The sequence below is a fragment of the Pezoporus wallicus genome, unplaced genomic scaffold (assembly GCF_028554395.1).
Source record: "Pezoporus wallicus isolate ANWC-B61680 ecotype Strahan unplaced genomic scaffold, APGP_CSIRO_Pwel_v1 contig_14831, whole genome shotgun sequence".
NCBI lineage: Eukaryota > Metazoa > Chordata > Aves > Psittaciformes > Psittacidae > Pezoporus > Pezoporus wallicus.
Window position 1 is genome coordinate 486,420 of NW_026642428.1, and position 16,446 is coordinate 502,865.

General features: G+C 46.3%; 1 protein-coding gene across 1 annotated transcript in view; it reads left to right on the plus strand.

The window, feature by feature from the left end:
• SMAD3 (SMAD family member 3) overlaps positions 1-10,365 on the plus strand; it is a 69,331-nt gene extending 58,966 nt beyond the window's left edge. The window contains exons 6-9 of the mRNA XM_057430518.1: positions 2,273-2,485; positions 3,692-3,829; positions 6,479-6,623; positions 10,001-10,365. Of these exons, the coding sequence (XP_057286501.1) occupies positions 2,273-2,485; positions 3,692-3,829; positions 6,479-6,623; positions 10,001-10,124 (620 nt within the window). The 3' untranslated portion in view covers positions 10,125-10,365. The remainder of the gene's footprint in view (positions 1-2,272; positions 2,486-3,691; positions 3,830-6,478; positions 6,624-10,000) is intronic.
• The last annotated feature ends 6,081 nt before the right edge of the window (positions 10,366-16,446 follow it).

The following is a 16,446-nucleotide window of genomic DNA, read 5'->3' on the forward strand; positions in this document are numbered from 1 at the left end:
AGCAATAAGGGCCTCAGTGGTTTTATGACTTAAATAGGACCAATCTGAGGACATAATTTAAGGATTGTTAGGATTAAAAAGAGTTGATGTGATTTTTCTGGAGCTGGGCAGCCTTTCAATGAGAAAGGCTCTTGCTGTGGAGTAAGAGCACAGTCCTGTGGAGCACAGTCTATTTTCTTAACTGGGTGGATGCACCTTAAGAGACCAATGTCAGTGCTGGTATTTGCTGGACCTCTAATCAAATTGCACTGGAGTCATGTGAAGCCCAGAGTCATTTATGATGTGCGCAGGGCCCCAGCCGCTAATGGATGAATTAAAGCTGGTGTTGGAGAAGTATGCCTGATGGGGCCATTTCCAGTGGGAAAACTGCATATGAAAAAAGGCAGAGACAGTAAACTTAGAGGCTGGTTTGGGTTCAAGGGACCTTAAAGCTCATCCAGTTCCAACCTCCTGCCACAAGCAGGGACACCTTCCACTACACCAGGTTGCTCAAAGCCCCGTGTCCAGTATGATATCATTCAGCATACCAGGAGAGGGACTTGCTTTAAGCTGTGAAGTTGTTTAAAGTGGGACAATCTGCTCACCAGATCTCTTAAGTTGCTGTAGAGACCCCTGTTGTATTGAGCTGCCTTCTGTTAGCTTTCACTTTGAGCGCGATGTCCTTTTTCCATAAGAGGAAGATATGTTGTTTCTTTTGTGGGCGTAATGTGTGGAGGAGAGCAAGAACACGGGGCTTTGCTTGTGATAGAGCATATTCTTTTAAATGATATAATTAGGAAAGAGAGAGATTGTGAAAGGTGTGGGGAATAAGCTTCAAAATTCACAGACTTTGAAGCTCTGCTAAGGGTTCCAGAGTTCTCCAGAATGCAGGTCTGTTGAGTTCCTTATTTGCTGCCAGCAAAGCTTCTAACAAAGCAGAAACCAAAGGGTTTTTTTCTGATTATTCGCTACTTTGGGAACTCGTACACCACCGTACAGAGAGGAAACCGACATGTCTTTTGGCTGCTTCAGCCTGCTTCTAAAGGAGTAACAGCAGGTACTAGATGAGAAATGACTCTCAAACCTCTGTCGAGACACTCTCCTCAGGGTGAGAGGAAGCTGGGATGGTAAAAACCTGTCTTTGATTTTTTTTGGAGCTGATCTCTTAAGCCCCAGATTCTCCTGAGCCTTGCAGGAGCAACAGATGGGAAAGCCTATGGAAAAACCTGGGGTTTGCCGCGTGATGTTAACTCTCTGGCCAGATGGGAAGCTGTTCTCTTCTGCTTTTAAGCACCAAGTGAATGGGGATGAAGTGATAAGCTGGGAGGAGGACTGGAGGGAATTCTCTTGCTTTTGTTTCTTGCACTGAATGAGAGGAATGGAGCACTTATCAGCACAGTCTGCTCTCTGCTTCCTCTGCTCAGCAGATTCTTGGCTTGCAGCCGGACTGGGCATCATCTACTGCAGTATTTCCAAGAAATTTGACTTGAGCCTTCCTCTGCTGAAACCACATTGGCTTCAGTGGGAGCAGTTAAATCATTTGATGCTATTTGAATGTCCCACCTTTCTGGCATATGAAGTATTATCTTCCTGAGACTTCTTCAGCCTCAGTCAGCTCACGAACTTCAGTCCACAGGCTGACTCAAACCTTAACCCCAACAAAAGAGATGTGCCATCATCTATTGAGGAAATGGATTTTCTGTTGTTAATTTGAGATCAAGTGCAGTGGTAGAAAGTATCTAAGTTTTACATCACTTTAATGCCCATATTACATACAATTTGGTGCATATTTCAGACAACTCTACTAGTTTCTCCAGTGCCAGAGAGATCATAGAGTCAATAAGAATGAAAGCTGGACTTGCTGCTTGGTTTAAGTGCACAGCAAAAGGGTTCAGGAGACCTGTGTGAGTGAAAGCAGGTTGTGATCTGCTCTTTCTAAGGCTTTCTGGTCCTTCCTTTTCTCTCCTTTTCTCCATTTAGGGTACTGGCTATCTAAAAGTGATCCCACATTTCATAGGAAAGCTAACTTTATTTTTACATTCTCTCCAAGTAAGAAGATAGTTAAGTGACACCTCGCTTGCTAAGTGACTAATACCTTCAATGGTATTTGTTCCGTGTGCCAAAAGCTCCAGAGCGATGTAACTTTCTAGCTGCGGTCCATTAAAATCTGTCAAGTAATTAAAGTTTGGTGATTAAAGTGAGCCCAAGGAATGAGGCAGAACAGTAGCTTTTTTCATCCTCCCCCTTCCCCTCCTGAGGGCCTGTGATTCATTTTGCTGCTTCTTTTGTGCAGATCTGCAGCCTGTTACCTACTGCGAGCCGGCGTTCTGGTGCTCCATATCCTACTATGAACTCAACCAGCGAGTGGGAGAGACTTTCCACGCCTCTCAGCCCTCTATGACCGTGGATGGTTTCACTGATCCATCTAACTCTGAACGTTTCTGCCTTGGTTTACTGTCCAACGTGAACAGAAACGCAGCAGTGGAGCTCACAAGACGACACATTGGTAATAGCTGTTTCCTTGGGTCAGTCAGTGTCTTTCAAGGTGGAGGGTGGAGACCTGCATGTAAAGCTTTTTAATTAGCTAATTGGCACGCACCTTGCTCAGTTTTAGAACACTGCATGTAACAGAAACAGAGATTAAACTCTTATGTGCACTCTCCTGTCTTTGGATGGATGTTAGTGGTGATCTTGTGAATTCCTTTCCACCTTGCACTATTTTATTTTCTACCTGACTGTTTCTTTTATAAATGGAAACCTAGTTCCTTGATTTTCATCTCAATTCCCACTTCTCCTCCTTACACTTCAAGGTAATGTTCAATTTCGTTTTCAGTTGAACTTGCACTAAATAGAATATCCCAAATTTATGCTGGTTAAATAAAAAGCAAAATTGCTTATGCTTTGCTGCATTTTCTGCTGACTTCTATTAAAAATGAACTTGCTTTTTATCCTTATCTTGCTGCCCTTCGTACCCTTTCCTGAGCAGTAAGCTTCATACAGGAAGATCTGTCCTTACATCTTTCTAATATGACTTCTAGCACCAAAAAAAAACCCAACCTCCAAAAAACCTCACCAAGATTCAGAACTCAGTCTTTAAATTCAGCAGGCTCCTTAGCTTTATGGAAGAGTGAAAGCAAGATACTAAAATAGGAATGTAAGACCACAGCAAGTGTTTATTTGAGCAACAAAGATGTCTTGGTGAAATTTGTTTCTTTATTAATTGAGATTTTAATAATTTGTGCAAACTCCTATGGGAAATGTATGTTTGTCCTTGTATACAGTGTCATCTCAAGCGAGAGGCAATGGCTTGAAAACGTATAATTTAATTCCAAATCACTAACTAAATAAGCAAACAGTTGTATCCAGCTGCGATGACTTTCAGAAAAGGCTGAAAACCATATGTTAACTGATAGAATGTTCATCTGGAAAGTATCAGACACATCTCTGTTTGGAGTAAGCAGTCTGTGAGGTGGTAAATGCATGCAGGCTGGCTGTGATTGACAGTGGGGCCAGAGGGTGCAATTCTGACTTTATAAATTGGTCCTCCTGCCTTCCTCAGCTCAACCCGCTCACAAAGCAGATTTATTGCTCCCTAGTGAGAGTTCAGCTGTGCTTTGAGAGCTGCCTCATGCCGAGGTGTCTACATCTCTACCAGCTCTTCTTGCAGACGATTGTTTCGAGCAAAACCAAAACTGTGCTCTGTGTTTCCTAGGAAGAGGAGTAAGACTCTACTACATCGGTGGTGAAGTGTTTGCTGAGTGCCTTAGTGACAGTGCCATTTTTGTCCAGTCTCCCAACTGCAACCAACGCTATGGCTGGCACCCAGCAACAGTTTGCAAGATTCCACCAGGTAAGGAAGGATGCCTTGTCTGTGATCCCACGCAGGCCTCACCTTTTGCAGATGGGGCCTTGCTATGGAAAGCAAGCTCTTGGTGAAGGTGGGCGTGGGTTTGCTGACCTCTGTTCTCGGCAATAATCAGAAACCTTTTTTACCCTGTTATAAGCAGCCTGACAACTCGAGCAGGTCATTTTTTATAGCAAGAATGAAGTACTGATAAAAGAAGCTACTACATACGCTCCAGTAATGGTTTTGCACTACGTGCAGGCAGGAAGAAACAGTACTCCAGCATCTAAGCAGAACTAAGAGCAGAATCTGCCATTTGTCCATGCAGTGTTTTATCAACCTGTTACTGTGTTATGGGAGCCATGCTTATAATTCGGTTTGCACCTTTAAGTGAAAGTATATAATGTAAGAATTTTTCCTTAATGCAGATTCACCCATAACAAATCTAAATTGATACTTTTGTGTAGTAAAACTTACCCCATCCTTTCTGAATTAGATTCATTCTAAGGAAATCACTTTTGTAGGCACCTCGTTGTTCTGGTTACAGCAAACATCTGTCTAAAGTAAGCTGGAAGATTACAAGAGAATTTATTGCATCTATCCAGAAAGAAAATACTTGTTTTGTTAGATACATTCAAAAGAGTTAGTATGAGAGGTTGCCATTTGAAATGGAATTTAGCTGGGCTTACAGAAGCTGATTTCTTTACAGTTGAAAGCATGTGTGTATTTAAAAACTAAACATTTTTGTTTCAAAATACTTGAATAAAGATAGTCTTTCTTTTGAGATCCACGCACTGCAAGCTCTGGCCCATCTGAAAGGGTTTCCTTTCTCAGATGCTTAGGAAGCAGCTGCCAGTGTTGCAAACATGACTTAATTCTCCAGCCACATCACAGGAGTCCACCCGGGCTGGAGTCAACATTTGAAGACATAAACAACCCACATTTCCGCTGCACATTCATCTAAGGCACATGTTTTGGATTCCAGCTCTCCCTTCTTTTGCCACCTTCTCAGACTCATCTTCAAATCTCTGCTGGGTTTGAAGCAGTTTCTTCATTGCCTTGTTGACAGGATGGAGTTGTACCTGCTCCTCCGAGGCACAGTCCTGGAGGAACCTGTTCCCAGCCAGTCCTGGAGTCTGAACAGCTTGGCAGACAGATCCTCATCAAGTTTTATGCTTTCTTTGCAATAGCTCTGTGCTCAGTCCAACCCCAATGCTCTCACCCTTCTTATTTCCCCACCTTAGTCTCCAGTATGCCTGACACAGCATCCCTTCAAACCCTCTGCAAGATACATGGTTCTTGGGCTGTGCTTTTTTATGGTCACAGAGATGGCTGGTTGTTTCTGCAGCTGCTGAGCTATTGCATGTGGTTACACTTTGGTATATGCAGTTCGACCCAAAACAGATGACAGTATGAGTCCAGCCCAAGAGAGTAGGCTCAGAAGTGATTTTAGCAAAATACAATTCATCACAGTCCAAATAGTTGTTTTTCAGACTTGGCCCATATGTGATCCCAAATGAGCATTAGTTGTGTGCCAAATCTTGGAGTTTAACTTGTTTGTGGTTATCTGGGAGAAAGCAAGAGTAGCAGTGCTTTTTTTAAGAGTTGTGTATTTATTTTTTGTGTTTAAACCGTGAGGGATGTTTTATTTCACCTTTATCACCTCAAAACTGTTGGATCATAAAATCCCAGGCTGGTTTGTGTTGGAAGTGACCTTAAAGCTCACCCAGCTCCAACCCCTGCCACAGGAAGGGACCCCTTCCACTGGAGCAGCTTGCTCCAACCCCTGTGTCCAACCTGGCCTTGAGCACTGCCAGGGATGGGGCAGCCACAGCTTCTCTGGGCACCCTGTGCCAGCGCCTCAGCACCCTCACAGCGAAGAGCTTCTGCCTAAGAGCTCATCTCAGTCTCCCCTCTGGCAGGTTAAAGCCATTCCCCTTGGCCTTGTAAAAAATCCTTCTCCAGCTTTGTTGTCAGCCCCTTTAGGTACTGGGAGGCTGTTGAATAACTTGGTCTCAGTCTTTTAGCTGAGTCTGAACACTGGGGAAAAACTCCAATTTTAAAGGAAGTTTCTTTGGCATTTGATAAATTTAGGAGAGAATTACAGCGGAAGCAGCTCTGCTGTCAGCCTTTTTAACCCTGGTAGCAGGTTTCTGGCTTGTCAGAGCAGTTTCACATCAGAACTTCTCCATTACTTCTGCTGATGGCCCCCATGTAAATCCAACACCAGTGAGTTCCTGGTTTGAGCCTGTGCATTCCTTTCTTTTCAGGCCCTGTAGCAATTGCTGTTGCGAAGTCTTATGGTCACAGTTAGGCTTTTAAATTACAATGTGAGGGAAATGATTGTAAAGGAGATAGAAGGAGGTTCCATATGCAGATCCCAAGTCTGGTCTCATAGATCACAATCTGCTGTGTGGGCTCTAGCATTCATCAGTCTCTGTCTAACATGGTTTTCTTCCTTTTGAGCATATGAGCTGTGGAAATGTGGCAACCTTGATTCCTGTTTCTGAAATGCTGTGTTTAAACAGTCTGTGTACAGTATCACATGGTCTGAGGATATGGGAGAGCAGCACGGAGTTTCTTTCCATCCTCAGAGATGGCTTTGTTAATCTGGTTAAGCTGATGCCTTGTTCCTGTCATGTCCTTTTCTTGCAGGATGTAACCTGAAGATTTTTAACAACCAGGAATTCGCCGCTCTCTTGGCTCAGTCTGTGAATCAGGGCTTTGAAGCTGTGTACCAGCTGACCAGGATGTGCACGATCCGGATGAGCTTTGTCAAGGGATGGGGAGCAGAATACAGGTGAGGCATTATGAATGAAGCTCTTGTGCTTGCTGCTGCCACCCCTGTGTTCCACAGCCTAGGACAACGTCCTGCAAAGCTGCTTCACTCAGCTTTTAGGTGGGGAGAAATTAGCACAGCGTCTCTTCAGTAATGCAGATCCTGGAATCATGGAATGGTTTGAGTTGGAAGGGACTTTAAAGCTCATCCAGTTCCAACCCCTGCCATTGGCAGGGACACCTTCCACTAGAGCAGGTTGCTGCAAGCCCCTGTGTCCAACCTGTCCTTGAACACTGCCAGGCATGGGGCAGCCACAGCTTCTCTGGGCAACCGGTATCTCGCCACCCGCATAGTAAAGAGTCATGCCATACAGCGGGGAAGACCACATGTATTTAGTCACAGTGTTCTACAAACCAAGAGCTTTACCTGAAGCACAGCAGATAAATCCAGGTGGCCTCTACAGGAACTATTACATTGGACTTTCTTAAAATTAGATGTATATTTGCTAGTTTGAGTGTCTTACAACTACACTGTTATTAGGCAGGATCAGTGTGAATGCTTCCTAATAGATATGGCTTGGGTTTGATGCTTCCTTTATCAGGAACTAATGGGATTAAAGTAAAAGCAGATTGGCTTGAAAATATATATATATGGAAGAACCGTTAGAGTTGCTGCACAATTATAGTTAAATCTCCTCATCCTTTCCTTAGTGCTTGTCATAGGGCAGTTGCTTCATTGTGACCAGAGGCAGCGGGATAAACAGGGTTACAGTTTTTCTCAGTGAATACTGAAGATAAGAAGATGTAGTAGGGTCTGGTGGTTATTCTGACAGTATGGGGGACAGGGGGGGCAGTGCAGTGGATGAGTACTCCATAGCTGGTGTTGCTGTCGCTCCTCTGCATTAGCAAGCCAGTGTCCCTAGGTAGCAAAAGGAGTGAAATCAGCGTTTAATATTACAAGCAGGAGAGATGAAATTCGTTGGAAAATTAATGTTTTTTTATGAGAGCTGGCAGAGATTTCAGCCAAATGTGATTTGAAATACTCACTTGAGCGTGTACCCTGTAAACCTGTGGCCTTCCTTGAAGATCCAGGGGCAGCCCCTGTGTCCTGGAGCCGCAGGGCTGTCTGCCCGTGCTCCCCTTGCACGGACGCTGGAGTATCAGCTGGAGCCTGCTCCCTGCACGTTACTCTCCTGCTTTCTTCATTTCTCCAGATGTTTGGAGTCCATTTTGTTTTGAAATTGTCCTGCACCCGGGCCAGAGCGTTGAGCCCTGGCTCGCAGCCACGCTCCTAATGAAACCCAGATGAGCATGACTTACGGAAAGTCAACTATCTCATTAGAGTAGTGGAGTCAGTGAAACCCTACGCTCACGCTGACCGCGCCGAAGCTGCTCTCTTGCTCCTTCATTTCCTTGCCACAAAATACTACATCTGATTGCCTTTGTCAGAGCACGTTTGCTTGTTGAACCGATTCATATATGAGAACGGTACTGCAGGAGCGGCATCCAGAGCGCTGTTCCAGTGATTTCTGGTTCAGCTCTTTGGCCTTTGGAGGAGTGGAACTGGTGGGGTGTTCAGTGCTGGGGTGTGCCAGGGATTTGGTGGAGGGAAGTGGGGGAAACCAATTGCACAAGCAGCCTGTGATACAGACGTTGTCCTCTGTGCAGTGAGAGGCCACAAGCTGAAGGCATGGATGGGGAGCTTTGAGGGTTTGCCTTGTGGAAAGGCTGGAGTCAGTAGGGGTCACCTTGGTGGGAAGGTAGAGCGAAGCTGCCATGGTATATTTGCAGAGGGCAGAAGGGCAGCAGCCCCATGGGCAGTGGGTCTCTGTATGGTGTTGCCAGGATTGTTGGATGGCTCACACTGGTTTCAGGCAGCAAAGGGGAATGCCCTGTGCTACATTAAGGGAGCCTAGTTTTACCTCGGACCTGGGAGCTCTGTGTGCTTTGCTGACAGAGCGAGAGGTGCTTTGCTCCCTGTCCTGCGGTCCTCCTGCCCAAACAGCCCGTGAGACACCCTTTAATGTAGAACACTTCACCACATGAAGTGGCTGCATACGGCAGGCTCCTGGGCACGGCCTGAGCGGGAATGGGTGGGGTGCATCAGGGATCTGCTTCCATCCTCAGTTCAAAGGAGGAGAGCTGCAGATTCAGCAGCAGAATGGGTCACAGCCCTTGGCCAAAGCCCTGCAGAGCTGTGCCCGGAGCCCAGGAAGGAGCAGGGGTGGTGGTGGGAGCCCAGAGCAGCCCCATGAGGCAGAGGGTCCCCTTTGCAGCAGCGGTTTCTCCCTGGGCCCCGCAGGCTTTGCCTTCTCCCTCCCACAGGCAGATTCCAAGGACAGCTTCTGTGGGAAGTGAGGGTGTAAACCAAGGCTGTTTCCAGGCTGGTTCTCTCTCTTTGTAATCTTCCTCCTCCACAGCAGCTGTCCCTGCCTCTCCGCATGGAACAAGGCTTAGGCCATCCCTCGGCAGAGGAGGGAGAGCCCCATGCCCTGTGCCTTGGCCTCCCTTCCTTCCCATCCCTCCCTGCTTTACCATCTGGAGACACTCCCTGGGGTCCGGCCTCAGGGAGAGTGACAGGAGAGGGGGAATGTGCTTTGTGGCAGGGGATGTGCAGTGCCCCAGCAGTGCATCCCCCTCTACTCTCCAGCCACAGCCACCAGCTCTGGAGGGATTTTAAAACACGTTTTAATGGCACATCCCTGCTTTTCTGAGAGGGTTTGCAACCTTCTACACTCAGCTGCACTTCTGCTTCTTTCAAGGCAGCCGAGCAAGCACAGGTCTGTTGGAGAGCCCGTGCACAGCACGCGTAGGGTAGGGTTCAACCTCCAGCAAGCAGAGCTGTGCAAAGAGGCTGCTGCAGCAGCTCCAAGTGCACAGGGGCTGCAGGGGAGAGTCCGAAAGGTTGCCTGGGGATGATGTCTCCATCACTTCCACATCCTGCCAGAACCTGCAGATACGGTAAAATAGAGTAGCCTTGGCTTATCCATAGAGAAACTGAAGTTACTTGGTAACCTGCATACGTTGCTACCTAATCAGGAGAGGGAAAATGAGGTCTGTAAAAGAAAACTTAAGAACTGTGCTTAGGTAAACACCTTCCATTCCATTCAGGGGATCCGATGCTGCCTGCTTTCAGGAATCTGAGTAGTAAATAGGCTGTGTAGTGAGCTGCTCCTTTGGGATCGTAAGAAATGTAAAGAGAAAAGGTAGGGGTTTTAAAAGCAGCTGGCAGTGTAGGCCAGAAGCGTGTTACAGAGGAGAGAGACATTCCTTTGGCCTCACATGCACGACTATTGTCTAAGCAGGAAAGAATGCTCCAGTAGCTGTAAAACCTCTTCACATTGGTAAAGTTCTGTTCCTTTTTTCTTCTTCTCTCCCCCAACCCCTTCTTTCTGGCAGGCGGCAGACTGTGACCAGTACTCCCTGCTGGATTGAACTGCACCTCAACGGTCCCTTGCAGTGGCTGGACAAAGTCCTCACACAAATGGGCTCCCCGAGCATTCGTTGTTCCAGTGTCTCCTAAGGAAACATCTCCTGGGGATGGGTGGGGGGAGCAAAGACTGGAAAATGGAATTGGCTTAACCCTTAGTTAAACACTCAGTGAACGGATTCCCGGTTATCGAAGTGATGTGAAAAACAATCTGCTAAAAAGAAAGTGGGTTTTGTTCTATTTTGTTTTTACAGTTACCCATTTAAGCCACTTCCACTGAACCCATTAGCACTTTGGTGCCAGCGCTCTGGGCCTTTGCAGTTACAATTTGAGGCTGAAGGGGGTTGGAACTAGATGATCTTAAGGCCCTTTCCAGCCCTAACTATTTTGTGATTCTATGATGAAGAACTGGACTTTGTTTCAGCAGAGAGGAGGCCGTGCTGTGTCTCCAGCACCCACTCCGTGCCGCTGTGAGCACATGGGAGCCACAGAGGAAACTTCCCATTTGCCTCACACAGTCCAGGCTCGTGTCATGCAGCACCTCTGAAAAGCCAGGCACCGTGGGACTTTGGGATGAGTCTTGCTTGTCCGTTCCCATCACCATCCACCTGATCTACGCCTGTCCTCCCTGGGATTGCAGCAGGAGGGGGAAAAAGAAGTGTTTGAAGCACACACAAGAACTAATTCCCCCAATAATGCTCCCAAAAGGAACGAATTTCCCACACTGGTCTGCTAACAAGGAGGCAGAGTCTTGTTCGGTGCCTGAGAGATGCAGCTGATACCCTGATGGCCTCAGGCTGGATTGATGTGAAGCAAAAGAAGCCAGACTGAAGGCTCCTCTGATATTGCTGCAGCGATGTTTGACTTGAGCTGCTCATAGGCAGATGTTTGTCACATGGACAGCTCTGCATGGCCAAGTTAAGCCTTTGTTACCCTGCAGTCTGTGTGCATTAACCACCAAAAGTCTGTAATTCTGTTTTCTCAGTCTGTTGGATGGGATCTGCCACTTCTGGAGACGCTGGGGCTTCGTGACTCCAGTGTCCAGGTCTGCTCTAGTGATGGAAGTGAACAGACCCTCGCGGCTGCTTTCAGCAGTCGCAGTTGTCCTGTGCTGTCACATGGGACTGCACGTGAACCAGGACATCTCAGACACAACCCCCTTGTGTTTAGAACGTATTTCAGCTGATTCCAATGCTCTGAGATGTGCTTTTGCCTGGAGAAATTGGGAGAGAGTGTATTTACTTGTATTATAAAACGTTCATTTTAAACAGACATGCTCCAGACTGATATTTTTTTCCCTGCAGCAACTGTCATGGCAGACAACTCCACAACTGGAAAAAGACCAACTCTTAGCACTTGTTTTTATGGTTCACATTTGCCAAATAAGTCTCATAACTTTGTCAGTGCTATCTCATTATCTGTTTCTTTATATCTGCATTGAGTATCCTACGCATTTGTGCCAAACTATTAGAAGGGGGAGGGAAGAAAGTGATAATCAGTTTCCTATGGAAATCTTCTTTGCCTTTTTTGGTTTTATACATGAAAGGCAAACACAGGAGCTGGATCCGGCTCTGGGAAGGACAGACCCGGATGGACATTGTGTTCAGGCTTTAGTCCTGTTGTGCTCCCAGATGCAAAACCAAGCAGCACCACCGAGTTCAGCAGCAGTTTTCCTGCAGCGCCAGGTTGTGGTTGCAGCCCCAGAGCACCGAGGTCCCACAGGGGTGCAGACTGCAGAAGCATTTCAAACACCCATCAGGAATTCCCAAGTACCTGTAGAGGCTTTTCCTTCAGGACCACTCTGATACCAACCCTGCTGCCTGGTCTGCAAAAAACCCATCACTCTTGGACCTGAGCATCAGCAAAACAGGGCATGAGGTGCCCCGTGTTCAGCAGACCCAGGAACAGACCATCCACGAGGCTCTCTGCTGGTGTTTGTTCCACCAGGCACACCAAGGGATGCTGTGCAGAGATTTCTTCTGGAAACAAGCAACATTTTGTACATGGAATTGAAATTCCAAGGAAGACACGCGGTGGTGGATGGGCTCCTGAACCATCCAGGAATATCCTCTTGTGAAATTTGGACTGGGAGCTCTCACTGTGCCATAGGGCTTGTATGATAGCGTTGGAGGTTCTCTAGGACTTTTACTGTTTCAAGCTTTTGCATTGTGTCCGATTTTAGTTAAATCTCTGATTGCATGGACTTGTGCAATAAGAGCAGCTGTATAAAATAAGTGTTTTCTGGCCACTTAAACAGTAGGTCGTTGTTGAGGATGGATTTGGCATAGTCTTTCAGATGCAGGTTTCTAACATAGTTGCAAACACAAATATATCCTTGCTTTTGTGGAAGTATCTGACTTTGAGAAGAGATTTAGTGGGAGAGGGGGAAAGATGTGCTATGTAAGGTGGCCCTAGGTTTCCTCCCTGAGTGTCTTTAAAGTTGTATTTGCTCATTTTAGCCAGCATTTTTCATTGTCCACATAATCAGGGAGGAAGTTGGACCCTGTGGAGCCTTGTGCAGTAGCAACAGAAATGACATCTTGATTCCAGTGTGAGCTGATGGTGTGCACAGGAACCTGGCCTGGCCCAGAGGCTGCAAGCTGGAATAAACCCTGACTGTAGCACGAAGCCCAAGTAAGATTTGGGCCTGGATTTCTGGTAGGAACCAGATTTGTATCTTCTACTTGATAAAGGATAATTGATGGCTGTTACTAATAGCTGCCTTTTGAAAAATGGGATTTGGGTTGTGCATGAAGATTTTGGTTAATCTCACCTCATCATCCCCTAAGTAAAATGACTTCAGATGGAAAATGGAAGCTGGTCTAGCAGCAGTTAGATAAAATGGAGAGGATTATCTGCACTGAAATACCAGTTTCCTCCCCTCCCCTTTGTTTGCCTTCTCAGTAATTCATAAAAGCTTTACGGTTTCTAAAGTTACCTTATAAAGTCAGAGGGAAAGTCCTGGACCATGCAAAGAGAGAGGCTGGGGCAGGGCTGGGATCCAGGGGATGGTGTGGTCGAGCTTGCTTTGATGTTGCACAGCTGAAAAGGATGGGGCAGATGAAAGCAAATTCCCCTTCAGATGTGAAACCTGCTCAGTCGCGCTGCTGGCCAGGACACTAACGGGAGGGGAGAGGCAGCGTTCAGCTGGAGATGACGGCGGGTTTCCCTGTTTTCCTAAAACTCTCTGGAAGTAGCTCTGGTATGTAGCACAAACGTATGCAGTCAGCCACGGCCTCGCTTAGATTCCATTCCTGTACTGGAAAATCTTCTCATTTTTAGTGGTAGTCTTGGCTAGTTTTGCCGTATTTCGTACATTTTTGTTACTAGGAGAGTCACTAGCAGGAACTTGGGCTCTTAACTTGGCGTAGCCACACACAGGGGCCTGGCTGCTGGCAGATGACACTGATGGCCTTGTTGTTCTGTTTTGGGTTTTTTATTATTAATGTATTGAACTGAGTTTCAGTTTGTATTTTGCGTTCAGCTTAGGAGTAACCCAGTGCTGTCCATTTGATTTCATCTCCAGGAATCAGCATGGCTGTGTACAAAGGTGGAGAAATCTAATTGAAACTGATCTCCCCAAGGCTCTGGCTACCCCTCCCTGCCATGAAAAGGCTGGGGGTGACCTTGGAGAAGGAATCACAGAGAAGTTAAATTTCTTCTCCCCTTAAGGATCAGCATAGTGTGAACCACAGAGTCCTTTGCAGGGTGAAGAACACCCAGCAAGTGTGGACACAGAGCCTTGTCCTACTTACTAGCTGGGAGAGCACAGGGAGGAAGAGCAGCACAGCTCAGTGAAGGACTGCAGCCGCATCACAACACACCGTGAGCTTCCCAGGTCTCTAAGGTACTGGATAGGGAGGAGGAATGGGATTTCACAAATAAGCTGGTAAGCTAGAATGAGAAATACTTAGTCACTATCGTAGCTGATTGAGCGGTATGGTTAAGAAGTTCAGTAGATGTTTTTATCATGTACGTGCTTTTGTATTTATGTGGTCCTTCTGGAACATTCAGATGAATCAGATATTTTGAACAGAAAGGGCAAACAGGGACTCAGAATTGAACCTTTCAGATGTTCCTTTCTGGTGATTGCTGGAAATTAGGCAGTTCGATGTGAGAGTAAGATTCCCTCAGACCTGAGCAGCAAACCCTGGTGACTAGAGCAGAGCAAGGACTTCCCCAGCAGGAGCCTTCACCCCAGATGCTGTTGTAGCTTTTAACACCTAGCCAGGTTCCAGAGTTGTGCTCTGCAGGTCTGCTCTGATGTATGAGGCTTTAAAAGACAATGAGGAATTACTCCATAAATGTTTTTGGTTCATCTTCCATTTCCTCCTGTGCGTGGCTACTGGAGGAGCCTGCAGCAGTCCCTGCTGCTCACTCTCCCCATGGCAGCATCCCACTTTCCTCCTTTGATAGATATGTACGAGCATGTTTGCATTAGTTTAGACTTAACCCGAGATGGTATGTTAACGGGCAGTGATGCCTCCTACGTGCTTTAGCTTGTTGCGCATTATCACCTATTTTGTTACTAAAGGCCTGTACTATGTATGCCCTCCTCTTTCCTACATGAAACTGTAAGTTCTATTTTTGACATTTTAATAAACTTTGATTGGAAAACGGAGCTCATGACAAAGTAACAGTGTTGTGACAATGTATTTAAGGACACAGTTGGAGTTCTGAAGCCACAGGTAATTCAGAGGCAGCAGCACCTTTAGGTGTGTGTAACGGAGGTTGTTCCCAGTAATCCATGTGAGATCTCAGTTACAGGTAAGAGCTTTGTTCTTCTTACAGTTTGGATGGTTTTGTTTAAGAAGTTAGAGCCAGATTTGAAAAAGTAATTAAAAATACAACTAGTTCTTTTAACTAATGGGATTCGAAGGCAGTTCCAAGCCATGGAATGTCTAGGGAAGCAGCTGTTCCAGTGGAAGGCAGGTCAGGTGCCACAGCATTCGGCTGGCCTCAGAGAGAGCACTCCCCAAACCCCATCACTGCTGGAGCCAAGGTGCACGGTGATCTAATTCCGTGAGCTCCCAACGTTCCTCGTTGTGTTTCACTCAGGGAGTTTTCTGTTGTTTTCCTGACGGGATTTACGAGAATACTTTTTCCATTCACTTCTCCAACAGTGCAGTCATAAACAGGTCTCGTCCAGGTTTTGTACTGGCGTGGCCAGAACTCAAGTGTGATGCAGTAAATCAGCTCTGAGCTGCGAGCTCTGCTCGTTGTCACCTGAATGTATCATGGGTTTCAGGATCAGAGACTTGTCTGCCCTAAAATGGGAAGCTGGAGCAAAATACAGGCTGGAAGTAAATGAAAAATGGCAAAGCCTTCCTTAGCTAAAGCCTGAGAGTGAATCCATGCTGCATGGAGGCTTCCCTTCAGGCAGAAGCTGGGTCACAAGCCTTGGTCTGTCCAGGCAGGGGAGTGTTGCAGGTGTCATCCTCCCCCTTCACCAGGGCTGTACCTAAAGCTGAAAGGCCAGACCAGGACTGGAATTCCCTCCGAGCCCTTGGTTACCCTGGAACTGGGGAGTATTGGGGCTCCAGATGGAAACCTGCTCAGTGTAGGTGCTCAAGACCCACAAGTCTGTAACCTGATCTCAGCAGTCCACGGCTGTCTGAGAAACACATCACTGTTACTGTATGCAAGGACCGTTTTCTCCTTTTAATAACTGATTTGGACACAGCATTTCTGTAGCCTTCAGAGCTGAAAGCTCACAGCAACCAGTGGCATGCTTGGAGTTGGTCAGTTCAATTTTACTCTTGATTTATTGTTATTTATAATGACTTAACAATTAATTTCCTCTGGGTTTTTGCCATTTATTACTGTGGCACAACAGGTGTTTAGGAAGGGAAAAACAAATCTTCAGCTACCAAGAAACAAACATGGAAAACCATTCTCTACTTGGAAGGACCCCCCTTCAGTCCTTTGTTACAGCTCTGTGCTGGGGTTAAGATTCACGGCAAGGCCCGGAGCCATTCTCTATCACCCTGTTTGGAAGAGGTGGCCCTGGGAGGTGTGTTCCTTCCCTTGAATGTCTCTATGTGTATCCCTGTAAAAGGAGTATTTCTTCTTAACAATAAGTACTTTGCTGTGGTGGAGACACTGCTCAGTCTTTGCATGAGAAATGCTTTCCAAAGCACTAAACAAGGCTTCAGATCTATTTCTTAGAGTTGAAAACACTGTAGTGTTTTCCCAGGGAATGATTTACAACATTCCAAAGCAGCTTGTTATTGTAGTGCTGCTTAATCTTACAAGAAGAGGCAATGAATGTCAAGAACCACTGTGAAAGTGCTTTCAAAATGGAAAGCTGTCAAATAACTTCTGGAGAGCCACTTTGAGATCACCCAATTTATTGACATGAAGAAAACAAGACATTGGAAAACTTAATTTCAGAATTCCTGAATAAGATTCCTTA